The 16122-nt window shown below is 45.7% G+C and overlaps 2 protein-coding genes across 3 annotated transcripts in view; one reads left to right on the top strand and one right to left on the bottom strand.

The window, feature by feature from the left end:
* LOC132230218 (kininogen-1-like) overlaps positions 1–16122 on the bottom strand; it is a 433809-nt gene that overhangs the window by 35169 nt on the left and 382518 nt on the right. The window lies entirely within an intron of this gene.
* The window catches only part of MASP1 (MBL associated serine protease 1), a 65768-nt gene that overhangs the window by 38966 nt on the left and 10680 nt on the right, over positions 1–16122 (top strand). Inside the window, exons 9-11 of one of the 2 annotated variants that reach the window (XM_059687321.1) lie at positions 950–1087; positions 1915–1989; positions 12111–12248. In XM_059687321.1, the coding sequence (XP_059543304.1) occupies positions 950–1087; positions 1915–1989; positions 12111–12248 (351 nt within the window). Of the gene's footprint in view, positions 1–949; positions 1088–1914; positions 1990–6188; positions 8632–12110; positions 12249–16122 lie in introns of those variants that run through there. The other variant, XM_059687320.1, reaches the window with a different exon arrangement.

Raw genomic sequence — 16122 nt, 5'->3', positions numbered from 1 at the left:
TTAACCTTCTTGACACCTACCTTAGCAGTCCTTTGCAACTGTGAACTTCTGTGATTCCTCTATGATTCTTCAACTCTGGTAGAGGTTGTTAGACCTCAGATTAGGATTTCCTTAGGAATGAGCACCACCCCCTAACAAAAGAAACATTGACAATTTGGGTCCTCAGCCGCTGACCTGGCTCCTGGCAGACTCATAATGGACTCTATCCATACTGGAAACTTGCCTGAGACCTGGTTGGACTGGAAATCTCCCCTGAGGAGCAGACATCTTTGGTCTTATCCTATAGCCAACCTCAATGTCCAGCCACCAATAATTGGGAAAAATAAGCAGGTGAAGACTAAAAGTTGGTCTACCCTGACCCCCACCTCCTGACTTTGTGTCTACAGAGAGCCAGCATGGTGGGGCTTTATTGCATTTCTTTCTGTTTTCCTTTCTTTTATTTATTTATTTATTTATTTATTTATTTATTTATTTATTTATTTATTTATTTATTTATTTTGCTGAGCTCCAATATGAGCACATTAACGGCTCTTACTCAGCATGTGGTTAGGTCTGGAAGAACTGAATATCCTTTGGTTCTTCTTAGCTGGAATTTTTTGCTGAGCCATAGGCTTCAAGCTTGGGTAGAAGAGGCTAAGAGGATTGTACAATAAATCTGGAAGCCAAGGAAAGAGGCCTGGTAGGGAAGAGATGGGTCTGCTTAAATCTTAGCAGACATGCCCTTGCCCTGAAATTGAGATTAGGCTAGGTGAGTTGACCACACAATAGATGGGAGAGACCCCAAAAGCAAGGCCACTGGTGATTTCATAGGTTGTGCCCTCCACAATCCCCTGGGGCATCATTCTCAGACTATAACTTGACTTACCGAAGATATATGCAGTGCACAACATGCCAGATGGCCCCAAGAAGAGCAAAGGAAATTGAGGGATCTTACTCTCTTCTGTCTCAGTTGCAGACTGTGGTGCCCCAGCAGAGCTGGAACATGGACTGGTTACCTTCTCCACAAGAAATAACCTGACCACATACAAATCGGAGATCAGATACTCCTGCCAGCAGCCCTACTATAAGATGTACAACAATATCACAGGTGAGCCCTGCATACTAAATCAGCCCCCTCCCACCTCACACCCTCTGGGTTTCAGGGTTAGGTTGGAGGCTGAAACAGCCAATCAGTTGGCCACAGTTTGGCAGGATTGGGAAAGAAAATATTTGGAGACATGCCTTGCCTCTCCCTGGCTCAAGGCCTGCACACATCCACACTCACTGCCTCCCACAGAGAAAGAACCCTCAGGGACATGAGGCTGATCAGTTCTGATTCTGCCAAACTTGGAGTTAGGGTTAGGGTTAGGGTTAGCACTAAGAAAATTCTCCTAATTTCTTAAAGCCTCCAAGTTCTCACTTTAAAAAGGGAGGAGTGATGGAGCTCACAGAGCTACTGTAAGATGCAGATGAGATGGTAGACATGAGTGTGATTCATTAAAGGGTTTGTTAAGTGGAGAAGGAAGGGAAGGGCAAGTGTGCCACAGAGCACTCTGTGAACCAAGGCCTGTGTGACTAATGATAAGGGCCTGCCAGGAGCTAGGCAGGGCTGGGCGGGGAAGGAGCGGCCCCCAGACAGGCGTGAGTCAGATTGCACAGAGCCTTGGACACCATGCTGAGACATGTGGTATTTGTTTTTGAGGGCAATGAGGAGCTATTGGTGATATTGAGCAGAGGAGGGGCATGGTGAGATCCTCATTTTAGAAAGAGCCTTCAGGTTGCAGAAAGGATTGGCTCAGAGGGAATGACATCAGAAAGACAATTTGGAAGACTCAAATGATCCACAGTAGAGGAATTAAGAACCAAGATTCATTTTCCATGTACTTTAAATTGACCATTTTCTCCCTTTTCTTCAATCTTTCCTCACTCTCCCAGGTATATATACCTGTTCTGCCCAAGGAGTCTGGATGAATGAAGTACTGGGGAGAAGCCAGCCCACCTGCCTGCCAGGTACACCCTTAAGTCCTCTGCTTCAACGTCTCCTATTCAAGGCCTTAGGGCCACAGGAGTTCTGGCTGTTAATGGAGGGGGAAGTTGAGGGCATGATGCTTTGATTGCTTTTTAAGATACCTTCAGAGGTTCAAAGGTCAGAGAAATCCAGCCTCACACCTTCTCAAACCAACTAGCCTCTATAGTTCTATATTTACATGTTCTATCAGGCCAGGAGCCTTTCTGTCTCCTTTCTCTGTAGTTTTTGCTCCCTTGACACCAGGTTTTTTAGCCTATGCAGTGGGTATGTGTCAGGAAAATCAAGAAAGTGGACACCCCATCCTCAATCACTCACTATGCTATAGAGGAAACAAACAACATCAGACAAATAACTATAGGACAGAGTAAGTTATTTCAAAGATCAATGTGTTCAAGTTTTACTGACTGCTGCTTCCCTGTAGCTCACCTACTGACCCACTTTAAAATGAATAAAAGACTTGTAGTAGCAGGGAGTGTCAATGTGCAGCTATGGATTTAGGGTATATTTTGTGGACACTTGTGTTAGCATTAAAAGTATAGATGATTTGCATCATAATCATGTCACATATGTATATATTAAAATCAATTTAGTAGAAAATTATAGCTCTAAATGTAGGGTTAAACAAATAACCTACAAAATTATATTTAATATTCACAACAGAAATTTATGCTTAAAAAAAAGACAAGAATAGCAGTAATTGAAAGCCAAAGCCATTCAAGACAGCACTGAGGAGCAGTCCTGATTCTGGCTGCACATTCCTCCAGCAATAGGAGTTCCAGAGTGTGGTGAAGTGTTGTGTAGCATCTGTATTTTACTGAACCAGAGTGTTAGGGAGATGGAGGTAGTGTTATTATTTGAGTGTTTTACACTTTAGTAACCCTCAATAACACTCAGTAGGCTTCTAGATGTTAGATTAGACATTAAAATGGAAAAGCTATGGAGTTGTCTACCATTAGCCTTAAGAACTGAAGAAAGTGTCATCATTTGGGGATCAGCTTCGGCCAACACTGAGGAGCTATGAGATCCCAGAGAAAGAGGAAGTCAGTGCCTGTGGTTGTCTTGGAGTAGAGGGGTGAGGGCTGGTTAGGAAGACTTAACTTAGGAGGGCTTTATGCTTAGAAAGAATTCTTGAGGAAGTAAAAAAGGGGAAAGGTCAACCCATTCACACTCTACTAATCCCCATAAACTTGCTTAGGCTTAGAAAGACACCCAAGACTTTACACTGTTGGCAAAGTCTCAGAGAAAATGGGAAATTGTGGAGCTGTGATAAACTGGAAGGTCAAATCCCTACTTTGCTAAAATACTATGTGGGCCAAAGAAAACAGCACTGCAGGTGGATTCCATCCTGGGCAGCCATGTTATGACCTCTGAAAGGGGACGAGGCCCTGAGCTGCGAGTCAGGGGCTTGGATCCTAGTTCTGGTATTGTCATGTCCTAATTGTGATCTTTGGTAAGTAATATCTCTGGGACTAGGATTTCATACCTCAGAAATGAGGGAGCAAACCCATGTGATCCATGACATTCTATAACTTTTATGGTCATCATCCTCTATATTTATACAAAGCATCTTGGATACAATGAGTCATAAAATTATTTTAACACTTGATGTTTGGCAGAACCATGGTGTATCATTGGGCCAGATTAGAGATTTATAAATTCTCTCCTCCTAAAACACTGAGTTTGAACCCAGAAGCAAGCCAGAATAGGGAAAACAATTTCATCGAGTGTCATAATATCCACCTTTCCACAAAAACTGATAAGCAAATATTATTTTCCCCTTATTTTACAGATGAGAAAACTAAGAATCAGTGCAGTATAGTTTATCCAAAACTACCCACAGAAAGTTAGGGACAGAGCTGGAAGGTGAACCCAAGACTTTTGATAACACAGCATTCTGAGCACTTCTTGATTCTGATTATATTTTATGCCACCTTTATGAACCTAATATCACATTTTTGTTTTGAAAGCACTCTCTAAGTTCCTTCAGTTTTCTAAGGCTCAAGCCTGGCTGAAGCACAGCTGAGGCTATAGTATTTCTTTTCTTTTTTAAAAAATATTTTTTTATTGATTTCAGAGAGGAAGGAAGAGGGAAAGAGAGAATCAAGAGAGAATCATTGATCAACTAGGGATTGAGCCCACAACCCAGGCATGTTCCCTTGACCAGAATAGAAGCTGGACCCTTCAGTCTGCAGGCCAACTCTCTATCTACTGAGCCAAACCAGCTAGGGCAAGGCTATAATATTTCAAGAAGATTCCTTTCTCCCAGGAAGGACTATATGTAGAATGGTGTCAGCTGAAAGAATTACCCTATTTCCATGAGCCCTATCAATGGCTTGTTGCATTATCCAGCTCTTAAAAGTAGAAAAACATATCAAGAAGAAAAACAGTCTTTGTGGAGAAAATGAAGTTAGAGTCATAAGAAATGGGCTCTACTTCTGGCTCTGGCACTACACTTTGAGTATGTCACTTGCCTTTTCTGAACCTTGGTGTCACCATCTGTAAATTAGCTGTTTTCCAAGCTACCCTAACTCTGACATTCTAGGACTTGGGTTATGCCATTGACACCTTGGTTGGAAAAAAATGCCAGTCAGCACTGGTTTTGTTGTGATCATGGACTAAGCCACAGGCATGTCTTTTACCAGATGAGGGCCTTTCGGCACTACATGAGTCATTGTGCAGAGCACATCACAGACCTGCCTTGAGCTGTCACCTTGTAGGCTGCTGCTTGTAATTGGGAGTCTGGCCTTCAACTGTGAAAGGCCTGGGGTGAACAACAGGGTAACTCAAGAACAAATAAGAAGCATTTGGCATCAGGATGAAGAGCATCTGTAAAGCATTAGATTTCTAAAAGCCTGACTTCCCAAAGGTGCCAAGAACACTCAAATGCTCTTTGGTCTTTGTTGATAGTTTCTAGGGCCAAAGAGTGTAGCCTGGCCATTTGCAACCAAAAGGAGGCCCATGCTCCCACCAGGCTTACCTCCCAGGCCTAAGGACCATGCTGGGAAGGGTCCATGTGAACTTGTTCTTAGCCAGCGGGACATGATCCTGAAGAACCTCTGCTCATGAGCCAGCCAAAGGTGTTTGGCTGCAGGAGGCTGGTGGTGCATGTGCATGCTCGGGGTACAACTCAGAGGAACGAAGTTTGATCAGACCTTTCTTCTTCCCCTGAAGGTATACAGGGCTCCTGGGTGCAATGATGGGTGGCTCAGAACAGGGCCCATGCATCATTGCTCGTAGATTATGCCACCTTTCCCTATCCTTAGATGTCCTGGGCATCCATTCTCAGCTTGAGTCTTTTATGCTAGAGAAGAAAAGGTTAGAGGGTCCATCGTGTGATCTTTATATATAATGAGGCATTGTGGGATACAGGACAAGATATTGATTGTAGAATCTAGTTAAGCCCCTGCTACTTATCTTAATAGCCATGTGACCTTGGGTAGTCACTCAACCTCTGGAGAGTTTCACTTACCTATAAAATGGGGGTGACCCGGGCAAATAAAATAAAAATTAAAGGAATTTAGGGTTTAAAATATCCTTGGAGATCATCTTAAACTGCCTCATTTAGTAGATCAAAAATTAAAATCTAGAGAGGGCAATTTACTGAGCCAAAGTCACACAGAACATAGAAGAGAAAAGCCAGGTCAAGGCCTTAGGTGTCTTGGCTCCCAGTCCAGAGTTTCATGTGACTTACTAGACATCTTTTAGTTTCTTTCATCTCTCAAAGCCCGTGACCTGTGGTTTTCAGAAGTTTTATAAGTGCTCACAGTATGGACTTCTGGTATATGAGATGCCTTTCTAGAGAAAAAAAAAGGATAGGGGTGGGGGACGGGGGGTGGTGATCACTATTAGAGACTGGCCAGGCTCAAGATGGTCCAGCCCAAAAGTGATCCTGGCTGGAAATGGTTCAAGATGATGATGGTCTATACATGAAATGGTCTGATCCATAGATGGCCCTGACTATAGAAGGTCAAGACTATAGCTCAGCCAGGCTAGAAAAACTTAGGCCAAACATGGCCCAACACAGAGATCTTCCAGGCTAGTGTGGCCCATGATGTAGAGTACTGTCCTGTGGTGGCATAATCTACAGTGGGTGAGATGTGAATTTCTCTTAGTGGCTCTTTTCACATGATGACCTTTTCACAGTATGTCTCTTGTCCCCACTCCCTTCTTCTCCTTACAGTGTGTGGTCAGCCCTCCCGTACCCTGCCAAACCTGGTCAAGCGGATCATCGGGGGCCGGAATGCCGAGCCCGGCCTTTTCCCATGGCAGGCCCTGATAGTGGTGGAGGACACCTCGAGGGTGCCAAATGACAAGTGGTTTGGGAGTGGGGCCCTGCTCTCTGAGTCCTGGATCCTCACAGCAGCCCATGTGCTGCGTTCACAACGCAGAGACAACACAGTGACACCAGTCTCCAAGGAGCACATCACTGTCTACCTGGGCCTGCACGACATGCGGGACAAATCGGGGGCTGTCAACAGTTCAGCTGCCCGAGTGGTGCTCCACCCAGACTTCAACATCCAGAACTACAACCATGATATAGCTTTGGTACAACTCCAGGAACCTGTGCCACTGGGACCCCGCGTCATGCCCATCTGCCTGCCAAGACCCGAACCCAAAGGCCCAGAGCCCCACATGCTAGGCCTGGTGGCGGGCTGGGGCATCTCCAATCCTAATGTGACAGTGGATGAGATCATCAGCAGTGGCACTCGGACCTTGTCAGATGTGTTGCAGTATGTCAAGTTACCTGTGGTGCCACACGCAGAGTGCAAAACCAGCTATGAGTCCCGCTTGGGCAACTACAGCGTCACAGAGAACATGTTCTGTGCCGGCTACTATGAGGGTGGCAAGGATACATGCCTTGGAGATAGTGGCGGGGCCTTTGTCATTCTTGATGACTTCAGCCAGACCTGGGTGGCCCAAGGCCTGGTGTCCTGGGGAGGCCCTGAAGAATGTGGCAGCAAGCAGGTCTATGGGGTCTACACAAAGGTCTCCAACTATGTGGACTGGGTGTGGAAACAGATGGGCTCTCCTCAAGGTCTGGGGGAGCTCCAAGTGGAGCGGTGAGCTGACTGGCCTCCTCAGGGCCTGCCTGCCCTGCCTCAGCCCAAGCGAGGCTGACTCCACACTTCTGACAGCACACTCCATGTTACTCACTGACTAGACCAAATGGAATGGAACATGCTTCTCCCATCCTCTGGGGACAGCCCCAGGACCCTGAGAGGCAGCACAGCTGTATGGAGGAGAGTCTCTACACAAAAGACCTGGGCCCATAGCCCTGGGCAAGTCCCTTTCCCTCTCCAGGCCTCACTGTTTGCAGCAATACAAGGGAGCTGGACATCTGAGCCAGTCCTAGCATTCCTCTCCAGGACCGCTTTATCCCAGTGGCCTTATTTACTCCTATCCACTTATCAAATCCACTGTTGCTATAACTGGACCTGATTGTTAGAAAATGTTTCCTTACATTGAACTGAACTCCAAGTCCATATATTTTGCTAGCTCTGTCCTCTGGGCACAAACAAGTCTAGATCCTCCTGTAGGAGAAAACCATTGGGGAGATGGAGATTATACCCTGAAGCCCCTCTATCCTAGTGAAATCCCTGCAGTACTCATCCCTGGGATTTCTCTCCCAAAAGCTTCTTGTAGTTCAAGCTTTAGTCTTTATGTTATCTGTTAAAGGGACAAAGAGAAAGCTGGGGATGTCTGGATGACTCGGGGAGGAGAAAAGCAATGGGAGGCTCCCCAACCCTGTTAAATTCCTATTGTCAACTCAGAACTTGTCATTTTGGACCACATGTCACTCTCAAATACCAGCTGACTACATGGGGTACTCCAGATAAGCATGAAGCAACCTGCCAGCCTTGGAATGTATCATCTGAAAAGGCTGCCTGAGCCCCAGCCCCAGACATGGAGACTCATCTGGATTGCTTGGAAAAAGAGAAGGCCCATGCTGTGCCCTGCTGTGCTTCTGAGTAGGAAAACAGAAGAAGGGTGGGCTAAGGACATTAGGAGTGACCTCATCCCACCAGGCTGCCCAGCATGTCCAGGATCTGAGCTCTGCAGAGAATCCACCAGCATGGATGTTCAGAGGCATGAACTCCTCCAGTTTCCAGGAGGCCGAATAAAGGGCAGCAGAGATTTGCCTGTGAAAGGCAGTGAAATGAGACGGAGAGCCAAGAGTCGTAAGCTCCAGCCCCAGCTCTATCCCCCACTGGCTGCATAACCTTTGACAAATCACCTTCCCTTTGGAGGCTCAGTTTCCCCATCTATAAAAGGAAGGCATTGGATTTCCCTCAAGGTCCTTTTAGCTCCAGCAGTCAGTGCTTCCAATTGCCAGCAGCCTCTCCAAGGCCTTCACAGGACTGACAGTCCTCCTGGGATTTTCAACCAGAGACAGGTGGCCAGAGAAGCCCCCAAGAGGGACTCCCAAGAGAACAGTTGGGAAGTGTCCACTTTTTTAATGGGTTCTTGAAACCACACTCCTGTGCCTATGAGCGCTGCATGTAGAGGATGCTCTATATTGTATATCTTATATCACAAGCTCACCACTCTGTAAGGTGCCTCTGCACTCTGTGTCTCCTGTCAGGGATCTAAAGTGGAAATAAAACCTCTGTGAATAATCAACAGCCTTCATTTGGGGGTTTGATTATTGTTGATATTTGTTTGTTTGTGACTCTTTAAAAAGAAACTTACCCATCATAAAGCCAAAATTGCTTCCATTACGGAAAAGGTACAATGTTTGTCACCTAAATATCATCCAAGAAAAGGTGATGAGGAGTGGGGTTGGTTATTGACATGTGTCCTCTCAGAGGCTGCACATTCCTTCATTGCATTGCCTGCTATTTTAAGTCCTTGACTTCAGAGAGCTCAAACTAGCATGCAAGGCAAGGTCCTGTGCTTCTAGGTCTCACATAGGCAAGAGGAGTTAAGTGTCATAAAAGAAGTGGAGATGGCAGCATTACAGGAACTTAAAAAGAGGAAGAAATCCATACAGCTGAAGGGGGTCTGGGGGAGCTTTGCAGAGAGGTTGCAAAGGCTGTACTGGGAGATGAAAGCACAGGCAGAATGGATAAAGATCAAGCAGGAAAGTGGGCATGAGTAGAGTGAGAGCAGTGGGGATTAAGGGAGAGTGGAAAGAGTCTTGAAAGCCATTCTATGTTTGCACTCTGTCCTGAAACTAGTGACTCTCTACTTTGGGGTATATCACAATCACCTGGGATGCTTGTTAGAAATGCAGGTTCCTGGGTCCCTCCCTCCCTTCCTCCCTCCCCATCCCCCTGGGAAATTCTGAATCAGCAAGTCTGAAGGTGGGCAGCATAGTGTGGAAAGTGGCTTGTGAGGAGGAACTGAGCTACGGAAACAGGTTGGGAAGCTACTGCAATCATTCTGGAGGGAAATGGTGAAAATCCACCAAACCTAGAGCTATGATAACACAGATGTGGGGGCGGAGAGTTTTAAAACATTTAAACAGTGTGTTCAGCAGAACTTGGTGTCTAGGCATAGAAATAGTGCAGGTGTGGGGGTAGCACAAGGTAGCCTGTTAGTAAGGGCTGGCCATGGGATGCACTCATGCCGTGCCTTGGTTTGGAGTTTGTATTATAATGACAATATCATGCTTTCTACACCGTTGGGAGCTGAAACAATCCTAAACTATGTGTAGCTGGTTTCAAGGATTATCATGTCCTGTGTTCTATTACCGTTCATATTTTTACTTTCCTCTAGATATTTGGACTGTGTGTGTTGTGACATATTCAGACACTGAGGGGTCATGAGGTTACACGGAGAGCACACTGTGACATGGAGTGGAAGAGACATATTACTCTCTGTTTCCCCTGGTGATTTTTTTTTTACTGGCTTAGTGATTGAATATGGGGATGAAAGAAAGGAAGGCAACAAAGAAGAGGCCAGTGCAGACGTTAAATGCAGGCATTAACAGACATCTGAATAACAAAGAGGAGAAGGTTGGTGAAGGGTAGAGACCAGGGCTTGGTTTTTCTGTACTTGATGAGTTCATGAGCACATCCAGCTGGAGATGAGGAAAGAGATATTTCAGAGGAGGGGCGTTTAGAGACACTGATTTGAAATCCATCAGTGTATAGGTAGTGTCATGGCATGGGAGCAGATAGTATTGTCTACTGGAAGTTTGCAGGCAAAAAAAAAGGGAGGGGGGTGAGGACAGAACAAGGTAAATACCAGCATGGGAGGCATAAAGAGAAACAAGAGAGACAAAAAAAAGAGATCAGAAACAGGAAGAGAAGTGCTTCAGAAGCCAAGGAGGAAAAGTGTCAAGAGAGATAAAAAGTATTTAGCAGTTCAAATGTCACAGGATAGTCCAGAGGAACAACTTAGGCTGGACATTCCCCAGGGACAGGCATCCTGGCTCCACTGTCAACTCTGAAAGAATAGCCAGGGAGCAGGCCCCATGCTGGTGTTTAAAGTCCCTAATCCTCCCTTTCTCCTCCTCCTCTCTCGTTCTCCCTCCTCCTCTCTCCATCTTCTCCTCCTCTTTCCTCCTCCTTCTTCCTCTTCCTCTTTTCCTTTTTCTTCTCCCTCCTTCTCTCATTCACTCTTTCTCTACCTTCTCTCTTTTGCTCCCTCTCCTCTCCTTTCCCCTCCCCTCCTTCCACCTGGAGAGGGAGGGAGGGGAGGAGGAAGGAAGGAAGGGGAGAGATAGATAAGGAGCATGGGAGAGGTTTTTAGCTTTTCCTGAGGCAGGACACTACCCTCACATTCTTCCTCCTTTGTGGCTTATAGAAAAATTATATGTTCAGTTCTCCCAGTGTGGTTCCTTGAGACCTACAAATGTTTTACCACAGCCCCTGACTCTTCAAATGAAAGCTTGTATTTCCAGACTTTGGTTTGTACTTTGCTCTTTCAAAAGTCAAAGTTGTACCTAGCCTCACCTAAAACAATGATGCTCCAGCTTCAATAGGGAGGAGTCACAGGGCAAGAAAACTTCCTAGGGATGAAGAATCCATGAGATAAAATTTCAAATAGTATCTATCTCCCTATACATGTATATATCACTAAGTTCCATGTATGGGCCCAGAGCCATTCTATCTCCATCTATGTTTGTGTATCTATTAACTATTCAAATGACCACTTTACTTCCAAGTATGTGAAGAGCATGGTGCTTCTTCCAAATTCACCTCAAAGGAGAAGGAAGGATGTGGAAACTGTCAACTCTTCTCCCCAGAAGCGTGGCTACGGAAGGGAGGAATAGGAGACACTTTGAAATGAATGGGACGCAGGGAGGGTAAAAATTTGATTTTAGGATGAGAAGGCCTGACCCTGTTTTGGAGGCATAAAGGAGAGCTGCAAAATACAGAAAAGGGATAAGAATCCATAAAGCCAGGTCCTCAAGAGTTTGGAAGTGAGGAGATCCAAAGCCCGGAATTAATTCTGGAGAGAAGAAAGTTGACAGAGGAAGCAGATGGAGTGAGGGATGGCTGGGGAACTTCCCACCCAGTGGGCTTTGAGTATCTGCTGGGAATGGGGAGAAGAGGTTAGCTTAGTGAGAAAGAGAATTATAGACTCACATAATTGAAGTCTATACCAAAAGGCTTCAGGTATGGTTAGATCAAGGGTTTCAAATATCAGGATATAATCTCTCCCTTGCTTCCTCCTCATCTTCTAGTTCCACTTTTTTCTATTAGTATCGCTATTCTCAGCAGATTCTCCATGAAGTGATCTTTGGCAGACCTGGGCTTATAACCAGTAGTTTAGCAACCCCAACAGAGAAAGGTCTCTCTAATATGCTTAACCCCCAAGTCAGGCTTTCATTGGTCAGGCCAAGGTTACATTCCCACCTCAGAGCAAATGCTGTGACCAGGGGATGAGAGGCATGAATCAGTCGGGTCTGGGTCACATTCCTACCTCTAAAACCAGAGATAAAGTCATTCTAACTCAGGATATATGGACTGGGAATAGGGGAAGAGCAAATCCCAGAGTAAAATTGATGTGCTGTCACTGAATGGGGCCATGGATGCTGGGAGCTCAAAAATTAACAGTTGTTCCTAAACAGAGAGTAATGAGCTGGCAGCTCTGGCAAAGGACAGGATGGAGCCAAGAGTGTGACATGTTTCCTCTCCCCTGGCCACCACAGTGTGTGGGCTCCCCAAGTTCTCCCGGAAGCTGATAGCCAGGATCTTCAATGGGCGCCCGGCCGACAAGGGAACCACCCCCTGGATTGCCATGCTGTCACACCCAAATGGGCAGCCCTTCTGTGGAGGCTCCCTTCTAGGTAAGGAGAAGGTGGAAGGGGTGGGAAACCCAGGGTTAGGAACCAGTGTGGGAGCAAAGGTAGACTGATCAATATTTCTTCATTGAGAACCACTGTCTACACCAGGGCCAAAAAGTATAGTGTTGTAGAAAGGGCCCTCAGCTGGGGCCAGGGGATATGTGTTCCTGTTATAGCTGGCTCCTTTAGTCAGCAAACACCTACTGAGTCCTGGTCAGTCTCTGGCACTTGGAAGGATCAGACAGTCAGCCCCTCAAACATGGATTACAGCACATGGCTCAAAGGCAAGGTATGCCAAGGCTGTGGAAGCAGGGAAAACCAGGAAATTCACCCTGGAGAAGTGAGGGAACTTTCTTACAAAGGCCTTGAATGCCCCACTTAGGAATTTATATTTTTATCCTGAACACTATTGCAGGCTTATAAGCATGTTCTGGAAAGTTCTCTCCAGAGGCTATGTGGATTGAAAAGGAGGGTGACTCAAGAGGCCAGGGTTCAGTGAGGTAGCTATTGCAGTAGTCAGGAGGGAAGTCATTAGCTTCAGAATGAGGACAGGGGCCGAGGGATGGCAATGAGGCAGATTCAAAAGCATTGGGACATAGAGTCATCAGGCTTTTGTAACGGATTAAATGTGGTGGGAGTGGGAGCAAGGGTAGGAAAGGAAAGGCTGACAGACCTTCCTGCCACAATTGGGTCCAGATGTCCTAAGGTCCATTCCAGCTCTGACATCCTAAGAAAAAGTAATAGCACTCTGGAGTCTGCAGCCAATGCCTGGCTTGATCCCATCACAGAGGAAGAAGGTCTGGATGGGTTCACATCTGCCTACACAGCTCCTGGGGCTGCTGGTCTCGCCTCTCACTAACCCACCTCCATCAGGGTTCAGTCAGGTGAGGACAGCTCCCCACCAGGCATCCCCAAGGGCAGGTACCAGGTCTGGACACCATGGGAAATGTGGAAGGGCAACCAGGAATTAGCCCTCCTCCTCAAGAAATTGATCCTTACATTTCCACAAACACAAAGGTGAGTATTACCACCCTATTAAGCCTCCCAAAGAGGCACAGAGTGACTACAGGTGACAGGGGCAGCCCTGTGAGGAATGGGCAGGGGAGAGGACCAAGGGATAGAAGGAGGGAGAGGGACAGAAAGACAGGAAGCAGGGAAAACCAGGAAATTCACCCTGGAGAAGTGAGGGAACTTTCTTAAAAAGGCCTTGAATGCCCCACTTAGGAATTTATATTTTATCCTGAACACCATTGCAGGCTTATAAGCATGTTCTAGAATGTTCTCTCCAGAGGCTATGTGTATTGAAAAGGAGGGTGACTCAAGAGGCCAGGGTTCAGTGAGGTAGCTGTTTTGTTGTTGTTGTTGTTTGTTCTTTTTTTGTTTGTTTGTTGTTGTTTTTTAACGGTTTTGTGAGAGCTTTAATGGCACAAATGATTATAGCTACAAGTTATACATGTATTGTAAACGATATATAATGATACAAAGTGCTAACTAAATAGATGAAGAATGCAGAATCACTTTGGCTCAGTTAATTCCAATAATTTCAACAACTGATTCACTTAAAAATTCATCTGCCTGGCTAAGCCTTCAATTTTTAGAGCAGTAAATATTTGTACTGCAATCAAAGTAACTTGTTGCACTTTTCAATGTGCAAATTTGTACAGTTTTACTCTTGACTCTATTTATAAATATTTTAAGTCAGTTTTTATCACACAGTAGAAAAACGGAGCCTGCCTTTTCATCTCCAAATTGTAAAAAGGTGTAAAGCTTTTTAAACATTACTCTTAAAATGTCAACTGTTAATTGTTGGATTCTCCTTTCCAATCACATAATCTGTATCTGTTCAACACAAATGTAGGGAGGAGCATAAATATCTGTCCCATAAGCTAGTGCAAACAATAAACACTGCATCATTCCACCTTATAAAAGTTCTACTATGACCATGTAATAAACAGGACAAAATTTCACTGGTATTTTTAAGAAAAAGGACAAAATTAAATTTATTTTCAATGTTGAAAAAATATCATTAATATACCCAAGTTCAATCATACTGATAGAACTGTTACTGAATTTCAAAAGAGAGCGATGCAGTGCCTATACAAAGTTGGTCTTATTTTAAGAATAATTTTGCTCTTCCCTCCCATAATACCAAATTGTATATTATAGAAGTTTAATTATTTAGTTCTCTTAACTTTACCAGCTTTTCTGATTTTATTCAGGCTTTTCAAAATCAGTGGATCATTAAATTTTTGTTCTTCCCAAAGAAATTTAAATATGAACATTGTGTCCAATGCTTATTTGTATCTACTGCATGTTTATTCCCTGTCATGTTTTGAAGATGTTAGAAGTCTGCTTATCCTCGACCATGCTATGAGTTCTCCCATGCTCCACCCTGCACAGCTCTCCTAATCTAGAATTTCTCTCCTCCTCCTGGTATTCAATTTTTTAGAGGGAGTGCAGGGTAGGAGGGAATGCAAGAAAGGGGCTGAGGGACAGAGGAAGGAGGGAAAGTACCACCATTTCGATGGCTCAGGGACTCCAAGAGTATTTGCAGAGCTGGGAGGCAACGCCACATCTCTGGACTTCCCATTGCACACCCCTGGGTTCATTTAAATGCTCCAGAGCCTTGCTCTGAGATGGCTCTCTCATCCCATTTTATCCACATGGAAAATTTGGTCAACAGTCCCTGGCTGTGGCCCTAACCGGTTTGGCTCAGTGGATAGAGCATCGGACTGCGAACTGAAGGGTCCCAGGTTCGATTCCGGTCAAGGGCATGTACCTTGGTTGCGGGCACATTCCCAGTGGGGGGTGTGCAGGAGGCAGCTGGTTGATGTTTCTCTCTCATCAATGTTTCTAACTCTCTATCCTTCTCCCTTCCTCCCTGTAAAAAATCAATAAAATATATTTAAAAAACAAACAAACAAACAAAAAACAGTCCCTGGCTGTGGACAGAGCTCAAAAATGCCTCCAGACAAAGAGATTGACCTGCATTGAGCTCTATTTAGAACCCAGTAGCCAGAGCACATAGCTGCTCCTGAAAGGGCCAAGGAGAGCCTAAAACCTGTTCCCAAAAGGTACCTCTGCTTGGGACTCTGAACTCCGACCTGATACCCACACCCCAAAACCCTGGTGCCTTTCTTTCTTTTGGCTCATCCTGGTTATGACTATAGTTTTAGTTACTTATGAGTTTATCATATGCTTCACCTAAAGGATGAGCCAAAGCCTGACACTATATTAAACAAAGGGCAGGAACTGGTCCACTAAGAGGAAAAGACAGCTGAGATAGAAGACATGCTCTAAGCTGATGGTCAGGAGACCCAGGGTCTGGCCCTGGCCTGTTACTAAACTTCTGAGTGACCCTACAGATCCCTACATTCCTCCAGGCCTCAGGATTCATATATATAAAACTAGAGGCCTGGTGCACAAAATTTGTGCACTGAGGGGTATGTCCCTCAGCCCAGGCTGCACCCTCTCCAATCTGGGACCCCACAGGGATCAGACCTAAACCAGCAATCGGACATCCTTCTCACAACCAGGACTGCTGGCTCCTAACCACTCACCTGCCTGCCTGCCTGATTGCTCCTAACCGCTTCTGCCTGCCAGTCCGATCACCCCTAACTACTCCCCTGCTGGCCTGATTAATGCCTAACTGCTCCCCTGCTGGTGCTATCACCCCCAATTGCCCTCCACTGCTGGCCCAATCGCTACCAACTGCCCTCCCCTGCCAGCCCAATCATCCCCAACTACCCTCCCCTGATGGCCTGATCGCCGCCAACTGCCCTCCCCTGCCGGCCTAATTGCCCCCAACTGCCCTCCCCTGCCAACTTGATTGCCCACAACTGCCCTCCCCTACTGGCCATCTTGTGGCAGCCATCTT

This window comes from Myotis daubentonii, chromosome 3 (genome assembly GCF_963259705.1).
Source record: "Myotis daubentonii chromosome 3, mMyoDau2.1, whole genome shotgun sequence".
NCBI classification, from domain to species: Eukaryota; Metazoa; Chordata; class Mammalia; order Chiroptera; family Vespertilionidae; genus Myotis; species Myotis daubentonii.
The sequence above is the reverse complement of the archived record's forward strand: the minus strand, read 5'-3'. Positions and strand labels throughout refer to the sequence as shown.